Source organism: Gadus morhua, chromosome 7, assembly GCF_902167405.1.
Source record: "Gadus morhua chromosome 7, gadMor3.0, whole genome shotgun sequence".
NCBI lineage: Eukaryota > Metazoa > Chordata > Actinopteri > Gadiformes > Gadidae > Gadus > Gadus morhua.
Window position 1 is genome coordinate 32050101 of NC_044054.1, and position 11295 is coordinate 32061395.

The 11295-nt window shown below is 49.4% G+C and overlaps 1 protein-coding gene across 4 annotated transcripts in view; it reads right to left on the reverse strand.

The window, feature by feature from the left end:
• ksr1a (kinase suppressor of ras 1a) overlaps positions 1-9865 on the reverse strand; it is a 39444-nt gene extending 29579 nt beyond the window's left edge. For all 4 annotated transcript variants that reach the window (XM_030361180.1, XM_030361179.1, XM_030361178.1 and 1 more), the window contains exon 1: positions 9264-9865. In XM_030361180.1, the coding sequence (XP_030217040.1) occupies positions 9264-9491 (228 nt within the window). In that variant the 5' untranslated portion in view covers positions 9492-9865. The remainder of the gene's footprint in view (positions 1-9263) is intronic.
• Between the last annotated feature and the right edge of the window lie 1430 nt (positions 9866-11295).

The window sequence follows — 11295 nt, forward strand, 5'->3', positions numbered from 1 at the left end:
AGTTATGATCCTGAGTTAGCAGCTTGTGACTTGTTACTGGCTAGGTCAGCGGCTTTTGGGCCAATGGCCACTATATTGGTCATTAAAAGTAATTCATCACTCACTGATTGGGAAATATAAGTAACAAGTAAGTAACCGGTATTAAATATTGAGGTCAACACAATGTACATCACTGCGTCATATATATGACACCGATAATGAAACGTGTGTAGCCAATGGGGGCACTGGGCGAGCCAATGGGCGTGTTAGTCAGCCAGCCAGCAGGAGTTAGTCAGCCAGCAGGTCAGTTAGTCAGCCAGCTAGTCAGCCAGTCAGCCAGCCAGTAAGACGCAGGGGCTTGGCCATGCAGCAGCCATGTCACATGACCTTTGGCGACAGCTTTGCTTAGAGGCTCGCTGGACGTCTGAACGCCGCGGGTCAGACAATAGCTGCTCTGGCTCCTCCCACCTCCTGTTCCTCTCTTCCTCTCTGCTCTTCTCCTTTCCTCCTCCTATCTCCTCTCACTTCCTCCTCACACCTCCTATCTCCTCCTTTCACCTCCTCTATCCTTGTACTTCCCCACTCTCTCTTCCTCCATCCTCTTCAGCCCCCCCCTCCTCCCCCCTCCCCCTTCTCCCCCCTCGTTATCATCAGCCAAAGGACCTGGAGGGTGGGGCGGGAGAGAGGTGGAGGAGGAGGGGGAGGAGGAGGAGGAGGAGGGGGAGGAGGAGGAGGAGGAGGAGGAGGAGGAGGAAGGAGAGGAGGAGGAGGAGGAGGAGGAGGAGGAGAGGAGGAGGAGGAGGAGGAGGAGGAGGAGGAGGAGGAGGAGGAGGAGGAGGAAGGAGAGGAGGACGGGGGAGGCGACAGAGGCTGCCAATCCCCTGTCCCTTTGCTCTGCAAGGTTGGTCTCTGCCCCATTTCCCTGACAACACACGCTGACGCACATGCCCCGACACACACACAACCTCACCATACACACACAAACACACACACACACACACACACACTTAATACAGCGGTTGCTCTATAAATAATACACAGTTCTCCTATATATAGACACCTATATATACACACACACACACACACACACACACACACACACACACACACACACACACACACACACACACACACACACACACACACACACACACACACACATAGACTAAAGATAAGTGCATAAATATATGTTTAGATACAGCTGGATATCTATATAGATATATCTATATATAGGTATGGATATATCTATCTATCTATATCATAGATAGATAGATATCTATAGATACATATAAACATATATAAATATACAAATATATATTATATTCTTTTTTTGCAAGAGAAGATAGTATATACTTATTGTTTAAAGACAGGGTAAACACTTTGAGTATATACACATAATAGAAGAGATATAAAGATGAGACTAAAGCATTCGTATCTGTGGGTAGGGTCGGACCCAGTCATGCATGCACACACGACACAATGCCTGACGACATAATAAACCATCCTTCTCCTGTCCTAGCCTCGCGGTCCGACTACCGGGGGAAGGTTTCATCTAGCGGGGGTGCTCCAGCTAGCATGGCGGGCTGGGACCGGGGCGCTCTAGTAATTAAGAAACGCGCGGCCGGCTGGCTCGCGTTACACGGCGCCGCGGCCGCGCAGATTAGCACGCAGGCTAATGTGACTGTCAGACGCAGAGTTAAGACGATAGCTTAGCTCGGGAGACGTAGCCAGCACGACAGAAAGACACACAGCTTCAGATATATTTATAGGCACCTTCTTTAACCACTCAATAGTGCTTCTCATTTCACATATTATAACGTCATTATATTAAAAAATATATATATAGTCAATATATAGTCAATATATACATATAGTCAATATATAGTCAACATCATTTTCCTGTCAACAGATCATATCATATGACTCAGTTTTTTTTAAGAGAAAAACATGCTTTCAGACTTTTTTATGTGAAACACCTCTTCAGATTAGGAGTGGTCACAGTGTCCATTATGGTTAATGTGCTATGTATTATCTCCCTCTCTCACTCGACTCTATGTCCCTTTCTCATTCTCTATGCATCTCTCTCTCCTCTCACTCTCTCTCTTTCACTCAACCTTATGCCTCACTCTCTCTCTTCTATGTATCTCTCTCACTCAACCCTGTCTCTCTCCCTCCCCCCTCCTCTCTCTCTCTCTCTCTCTCTCTCTCTCTCTCTCTCTCTCTCTCTCTCTCTCTCTCTCTCTCTCAACCCTATGTCCCTTCCCCCCCCTCCTCTCTCTCTCTCTCTCTCTCTCTCTCTCTCTCTCTCTCTGTCTCTCTCTCTCTCTCTCTCTCTCTCTCTCTCTCTCTCTCTCTCTCTCTCTCTCTCTCTCTCTCTCTCAACCCTATGTCCCTTCCCCCCCCCTCCTCTCTCTCTCTCTCTCTCTCTCTCTCTCTCTCTCTCTCTCTCTCTCTCTCTCTCTCTCTCTCTCTCTCTCTCTCTCTCTCTCTCTCTCTCTCTCTCTCTCTCTCTCTCTCTTTCTCTCTCTCTCTGTCTCTCTCTCTCTCTCTCTCTCTGTCTCTCTGTCCCTCCCCCCCCCCTTCTCTCTCTCTCTCTCTCTCTCTCTCTCTCTCTCTCTCTCTCTCTCTCTCTCTCCCCCTTCCCAGAATAGCCTTACAGCAGAGCTCTAAATGACAGGATGTGAAGCAACTCATCCCCCTGACGGTTGCGCAGGGCGCCTCTCCGCTGCCGGCTGCTTCCTCGTCAGCAGGACTCCTCTCAGCCCCGCCGGCCCAGACTTGTGCTGTCATGGCTGGGCAGGGAGAGGCCCGTCGCCCCTGCTCTGCTACCTGCAGCTAGGGCAGCAGGAGGCCTTGAGCTGACACGGTGTGGCCATGCTAGCATCGGCGGCTACGGCTACCACTAGCATCATGTTTCCCTCCTGGGCGGTCGCGTGAGCCGCGCTACGCTATTGTCCTCTCCCCAGGCTCTGGACGGACACAGAGCTGGCGATGTCATGCATGGCAGCAGCTCGGCCAATCGGCTGAGCTTGCTCCCCCCCCCCGCACTCCCCTACTCCCCACCTCACCCTCCTCCTCACCCCCTCCTTCTCCTCCTCCCCCCTTCTCCTCCCTCACCCCCCTCCTCCCCTCCTTCTCCTACTCCTCCCCCCCTACTCATCCTCCCCCTCTCCTCCTCCCCTCACCCCCTCCTTCTCCTCCTCCTTCTCCCATCCTTCTCTCCCTCACCCCCTCCTCCTCAGCCCCTCCATCTCCTACACCTCACCCCCTCCTCTCGCCCTCCTCCCCACTCCTCCTCACCTCCTCCTCCCCCTCTCTCGGTGCCTTCTCTGCGCGTCATTTGATTTTCTTATTTAACAAGCGGGCCTGAAAATGCGTAGGAAGCAGTCATGCTAAATATAGCCGCAGCCACAATAGCACACAGGGCTACCATGGCCTCATGGCTGTCATGAGAAGACTCAACAGACGGGAGGAGGCTGCTGCTGCTGGGTAGGATGGCTGAGGCCACTGCACTGGTTGGTTGGCACTGGCTAGTAGTGGGTAGTAATGGTTAGCACTGGGACGGATTGGGAGAGCAAACTGGAAGCAGAACCGGAGTTATGGTTTGAAGCAGGAGTTTGCGTGTTTGGTCCGGATTAATGTAAAACAAAACACAGGGACACACCGCAACACACATATAGACAAAAAAAGTAAACCTCTCTCACACAGATACACACACACATGAAATACATACACAGATACATACACATATTTAAATACAGACACAAAGTCACATACACAGGTTTGTTTGCAAACCACGATGCTTATCAGTACGTTATCGTGTTTCAGAGCAAAGGGCTCGAGCAACTTCAGATACCACACAGGCAGATAGGCAGAGTCTGCTCAGACACAGACAGTTCTGTGTAGCGACTTCTACTACTACTACTACAACTACTACTACTACTAAAACAACAACTACTAATACTAATACTATTTCTTCTACAACTAGGGAGGTTAACCAAGGACTGTCTGTTTGTAATCTCATATTGAAGAGACTAGCCTGTAGTTCCACCGACGGCCACTAGGTAGTTCATGGTAGAGACTGGCATGTAGTTCAGCTAAAGGCCTTTAGGTGGTTGGTACAGAGTAGCATGTAGCTCAGCTAACGGCCTCTAGGGGTTTCACTAGAGACTAGCATGTAGCTCCTCTAACGGCCTCTAGGTGGTTGGTACAGACTTGCATGTAGCTCCTCTAACAGCCATTAGGTGGTTGGTAGAGACTAGCATGTAGCTCCTCTACCAGCCTTTAGGTGGTTGGTAGAGACTAGCATGTAGCTCCTCTAACAGCCATTAGGTGATTGGTAGAGACTAGCATGTAGCTCCTCTAACAGCCTTTAGGTCATTGGTAGAGACTAGCATGTAGCTCCTCTACCAGCCTTTAGGTGGTTGGTAGAGACTAGCATGTAGCTCTTCTACCAGCCTTCAAGTGGTTGGTAGAGACTAGCATGTAGCTCCTCTAACAGCCTTTAGGTGGTTGGTAGAGACTAGCATGTAGCTCCTCTAACAGCCTTTAGGTGGTTGGTAGAGACTAGCATGTAGCTCCTCTAACAGCCATTAGGTGATTGGTAGAGACTAGCATGTAGCTCCTCTAACAGCCTTTAGGTGATTGGTAGAGACTAGCATGTAGCTCCTCTAACAGCCTTTAGGTGGTTGGTAGAGACTAGCATGTAAATCCTCGAACCGCCATTCAAGATTCCCGCCAAATATGGCAAAATCTCGTCCAATAGCGTCCCAGCTCCCAGGAGGCGGGTCAACGGCCTACAAACGTGGTCCAACGCTAGGTCAATATTTTGTGTGTGCTACGAGCCCATGCCAGTAGACCAGACACCCACACACAGACACACACACACAAACACAGACGCACACACACACACACCTGGGAGGATCAACATGTGACGCGTTAAGTACCAGCGGTGACGCCGGCAGCATGATCCGTCTGGCTGACAAACAGGGCCTGGAGTGGGGCAATAAACCGCTGGAGTGCGACGTCGAGTGGGTCCAAGCGGCACTTCAACCGCTCTCGAGTGCAACATGATGGGGGACGCGTCCGAACTGTGACGGACACTTTGACTCATCCCGGTGGGCTGGCAAGGCTTTTATTGCCCCGGCCTCTTAGCGGTAATCATGGTCCGATCTCCTCTCGGCACCGCGGCTAATGGGCGAGTGTGGATGGCTGCGGCCCGGTGAGTCCGCTACGAGGCTGTGGTGAGGTCGGTTAACCCGTGGTTACCTCCTCAACTTACGGTTAATGCCCTAGTGTTTGCACCGTTGAAACCCGGGAAGAACCGGTTTAGGACTGATAGAGGAACAGGTTATGAATCTGTGACAAACAATTGAACTTTAAGGGTCTCTGGTGAAAAGATAACTGAAAGAACTCAATTGCGTCACGGTGTCACATGTTCAGAAATAGAAAACGACGCAGAGATAATCGACAGCATGTCAATACGACTGGCGGATTCCATCCTTTCACTGATCAGGCCAGATATGTGTCCTTTCACTGGTGTGAGAGGAATGTTTGGTTGTATTGTTGGACGACGGCGTTGGCAAGGATCTGGTTCCGAGAAGGCCAAGGAAGAGGAGGAAGAAACGACACGCTCATCGCTTTCCTTCAACAAGTTACAAAACCAGTTTTTTCAGCATAGGCTCAGCTCCAGTGTCTGGACATAGAGCATTGAACCTAGGACATCAGATCAGACATAGGACATAGAACACAGACATAAGACATAGTGCCTAGAACGTCAGACATAGAACGACACAGACATAGGACCTAGGACATAGAACACAGACATAGGACATTGTCTGGACATAGAACATTTAACCTAGGATGGCAGACAAGACACATAACACATACATAGAACATTGAGCCTCGGACGTCAGACATAGGACAACACAGACATTGGACATAGAACACAGACATAGAACATTGTCTGGACGTAAAACACTGAACCTTCCAATATTAGGCCACGCACGCACGCACGCACGCACGCACGCACGCACGCACGCACGCACGCACGCACGCACGCACAAACACACACAGATATCTGATGTCTTCATCGTGGGTTTAGTTGACGCCCCGTCAGTGGTTTAAATTGGTAGAAACACATCTTAAAGGACGCAACATGGCTAACATAACATAAACCCACCAATAATCTGCCACTGCATTCTTGTGGAGAACAAGAAGGAGCTTGCAGAGGAGGAGAAGTCATGGATGCCGGCCTCAACAGAGTTAACAGTTTCAGGGCTTCCGAACTGAAGCTCAAGTCGATGTGCCCTAATGGAGCTGGCTGCGAGATGGTCTGATACAGTGCACCATTTGAAGACCTCCCATGAGAGAAGACCATGATCCTGGCAGCTGGAGACGCCTCTGGTCTCCAGCATGAGAGTCAGACCGAAGCTTGCCACAGCTATTGTCCGGCAGAACAATAAAGTCCCAAAACACACAGACGGACCAAGACAACAAACACCAGGAAGTACTCGGCGGCATCATTTCCTGGCCAAGAGATCGGTGACAAAGCATGGAGAGGGAGAGGGTGAGGTAGGGAGGGAGGGAGAGGGAGAAGGAGGGAGGGGGAGATGGCGAGGGAGGGGGAGATGGAGAGAGAGAGAGAGAGAGAGAGAGAGAGAGAGAGAGAGAGAGAGAGAGAGAGAGAGAGAGAGAGAGAGAGAGAGAGAGAGAGAGGGGGGAGATGGAGAGGGAGGCAGAGAGATAGGGACAGGGAGGCAGAGAAAGAGAGGGGAGAGAGAAGGGAGAGAGAGAAGGAGAGAGAGAGAGAGAGAGAGGGGAGAGATAGAGAGAGAGAGAGAGAGAGAGAGAGAGAGAGAGAGAGAGAGAGAGAGAGAGAGAGAGAGAGAGAGAGAGAGAGAGAGAGAGAGAGAGAGAGAGAGAGAGAGGGTCAGGGAGAGGAAGGGGGAGAGAGGCAGAAAGGAGCCCTCTGAGAAGAGACTACTCCACCAACAGACAGAGTTAGAGACAAAAATCTAACCATTGAGCCAACCATGAAGAACAAACCGTTAATTGACGAACCACTGCAGATAAACCGTTGATTCAACCAACAGCAAGAGGCGACAGATTGTGAACCTCAAACACTCTCCTGTCCAATTTTAGGAAAGACTCGGTATAAAGACAGACTCTGGCCATTCGTACAACATGCAAAACGTGTATCAGTCCATTCCTAGAGATATCGCTTGTCAAAATGATTCTGGATGCCAGTGAATACTTCAAACACCTTCATTCGTCCGTCATGAAGGACTTAAAAACTAAACAACGAGCCAGACTCCGAAGGATAAAGAGGTTGTTCTGGGCTGGAGGGGGTTGGGAGGAACATCTAAAGGCTGAAACATCATCCAGAATACATTTCAAATACACAACTCTAAGGCCTGAACGGAATCGGACGATCTGCCCATGGTTCAGAAGAATAAGATATGAACATAACTGTTTTATTGAGAAACCAAGCAGCCATCCGTGAAACAGTCATCGAGAGATTAGATGATCACAAACAAGATTAAGGGAGGTTGTTGTGACTTTAAAAGTGCAAAGCAAAAGGGCAGTGCCACATACCTCACCCTTTACACCTGCCCTTTATTAAGATAATCACACAGCTGCTAACGCTATCCGGTTTCATCATGGAAATTAAGAGATAATTAACAGATTTACAATCCAATGGCTCACGAAACATGAAACCAATAAACCAGATAACCATCCCTGAAGCAGAACTTCCTCATTGAGCCCATGCCCAAACCAAGAAAACATCCCCAATGTCTACGTTATGCTGAGTTCTGTACAAACACGTCTCTCAGAAAGATGATCTAATAAGCTGAACACCTTCCATTCTGCCCAACACCCACCGCTCCTCGCGTTGTCTTCACACCGAGCTGCCGTTTCCATGACATGTAGGCTCATGGTTTTCTACTCGATCAGAAAAATACAAACTACTGTCTCTCACCAGCCACAGTGAAAGCATAAGCGACTCCACAGAGATGAGCAGCAGAGGAGTTGGTTTATCAGGGCCTGTATATGTAGGTCTGTGCAGACAGGCCGCTAGCCAGACTTAGCCTCTGCACCAGCTTACTGCCTACTCTACTACAGTAGAGTAGGCCTTTAGTATTAGCAGCCTACACTAGACTAGAAGAGAACCGTGTACCATAGAACCACATAGTATAGAGTTGAATATAGTATACTACCATATAGTACACTACAGTGTAGTAATATAGTATAGTGGTAGTAATAGCATCACGGCATAGCGAGGTAAAGTAGAATGAGGCAGTAGAAAGACATTGATGATGTATAGTATAGTATAGTATAGTATAGTATAGTATAGTATAGTATAGTATAGTATAGTATAGTAAAGTATGGCTATGCCTAGACAGCCATGGTCTTCTGCGCAAACTAATGTCATGTCATAGCCGTGCATCCAGGCAGCATTTCAACATCCAAACGCACGACCAAGCTGCGTAAAGCGCAGACCCCTTAAAACCCCTTCTTCTGACGGGCCGGGAACACGGTAATGATCATTAAAGGGACGATTATCAGTACAGGAAAACCAGAATTGCTCGTTTTTCGGAGTTGCATTCATTTCATGTGGATGTTCTTGTCTGGTACGGGCAAACCCAGTAATTAAACCTTTGGGGTTGCAGTTAAAAAAATGCAAATATACGATTTGCATTTTAATGGCTTGAAAATAATAATAACGGAAGGTCTATCGGCTGCAGGGAACCAGCTGGAAAGCTGGTTAGATCCCGCTGCGCACACACACACACACACACACACACACACACACACACACACACACACACACACACACACACACACACACACACACACACACACACACACACACACAGTGCACTGCCTGCTATAGGGACATCTCGATCTGCAGATATAGGTCACAAAGAGAAGCCATCCAATATGCATGGAGAATTACACATGCACCGTTTACAGAAAGCACCGAGCCTGACCACCATGGCGGAGAGTAGAAGCCGACCGTCCACCGGGCCGTGTGTCACGGCACAGAGCACCGTGCACCGGGACGTGACGGGACACATTCACACACACATCCTCTTAGGGGGTCGCCGCCTGCAGACCATGGGAGTACACTATGGGGATTGAACACACATCCTTTGGGCGTCATGACACCGCAGTTTCCCCATGCACCGTCCACGTTAGCGTGGGGTTGAGTAGGAGCAGGAGGCTGAGCGACGGAGTGTGTGTTGGCAGGACGGGTTAAGGTTATGAGAGAGTGCCGTTACCTCTAAAGTGCGTATTTCTTGTTGCGTGAGGTCGTTGGACGCGGCGCACTTGGTTCGAAGCCCCTGCAAGCTCGAGATGGAGATCTCGATCATATTCTGGATGAGTTCGCACTGTTGGAGGGCTGCGCCACCTCCTTCTCCTCCACCACCACCACCACCACAGCGGTCTGGGTCCGACGGCTCATCGCTCTCCACCATCTTCCCCCCTCGATCAGACACACTATCCATTCCTCAGCATCGGGCACTGCTTCGGTCCTGCACACTTCTGCTGCCCCAAATGCACACACACACGCGCGCGCGCGCACACACACACGCACACACACATACACACACACACACACACACACACACACACAATGCACGCACTCACACCACCAATTATCAATTAAAAGGTCGTTTAAAAACGCCGCGAACGTCCAGAGCCAGGGGAGGGGAACACGCCGGGATATAATCGATGTAGATTAAATAAAATGATATATGGTCCAAAATGTAAGCAGTCCGTCGGTGTGTGAGCGTCCGCTTCCGACTAGGGACTCCTCTCTCTCTCTCTCTCTCTCTCTCTCTCGCTCTCTCTCTCTCGCTCTCTCGCTCTCTCGCTCTCTCTCTCTCGCTCTCGCTCTCTCTCTCTCTCTCGCTCGCTGTCTCTCTGTGATCCGCTGCTACTGTCTGCTCGGTCAGCTGTTGGGAACTGGAACGCCAACGCAGTGCATGGTGGGACTTTGAGTCAACTACCGGGTATATTTTTTTGGCAAATGTAAAAAATTATTAATTAAATTAAATTTGATCTCATCTATCTCTCTATGTCAGTCAGTCAGTCAGTCAGTCAGTCAGTCAGTCTTTCTGTTGTCTGTCTATTATTATCTATCTATTATCTTCAGTCTGTCTTTCTGTTGTCTGTCTATTTGTATCTATCTATTATTATCTACTACTGCGAACCTATATATAGCCTACCTATCCTAAAAATAAACAATGTATTCCAGTCCACTTTGGGGTGTAGACCGACGGGTTTATAGATACTATCCACCCCTGTCCCTAGGCTTTAACCAAAGGTGTCACCGTGGTGTAGTGTGGGAGTTGTAGGCCCATAAAGGGCCCCTCAATGGTTAACCAATAATAGTCCTAAAGAAGGCATTGCTGCAATCAGGGTGTGTGACAGCCCTCCGTTTAAAACACCCTGTCCAGTGAGTCACTCATGTTGGTAACATCTCGAAGAGCACACAGTCCTATTCAGTTCAGTTCAATTCAAAGGGTTTTATTAACATGGAACAAATAGGCTTACATTTACGTTGCAAAACCACACAAAAGTACAAATCTGATAAAGAATTAAATTGTAAATTTGTCAAAATACAATACAAAAACCATCTAAAATACAGCAGAAATCTATTGCAGGCCTATATATTCCTGAGTGCTGGATATGATCCACAGTAACAATAAATGAGAATGGAAATTGATCAAATTCTGGGCGTAAGATACACTGTTCACACACGGTTCCCAGGCCCTGCTAGTCCACTTCAGACCCACCACCTCCTCCCCTCCCTAAAGAACCTCCCTCCAGGAAGTCCTTTCACAACGCACTCATCGTCATCCACAGAGCCGTAGTCTTCATCCTGTCCTCCGGGGGCAGAAAGCAGAAGGAGGGGCAGACGTGTGGCGTAATCCTTGAGGTTACGAGTCGGTGATTGAGCGGAACTGGCCCAGGAGTTGGAGTGGGGGGTAATCCCTGAGGTGAAGGGTCCTACCCTGGGGGGTAATCCCTGAGGTGGAAGGTCCTACCCTGGGGGGTAATCCCTGAGGTGAAGGGGTCCTACCCTAGGGGGTAATCCCTGAGGTGAAGGGTCCAACCCTGGGGGGTAATCCCTGAGGTGATGGGTCCTACCCTGGGGGGTAATCCCTGAGGTGAAGGGTCCTACCTTGGGGGTAATCCCTGAGGTGGAGGGTCCTACCTTGGGGGTAATCCCTGAGGTGGAGGGTCCTACCCTAGGGGGTAATCCCTGAGGTGGAGGGTCCAACCGTGGGGGGGATTCCCTGAGGT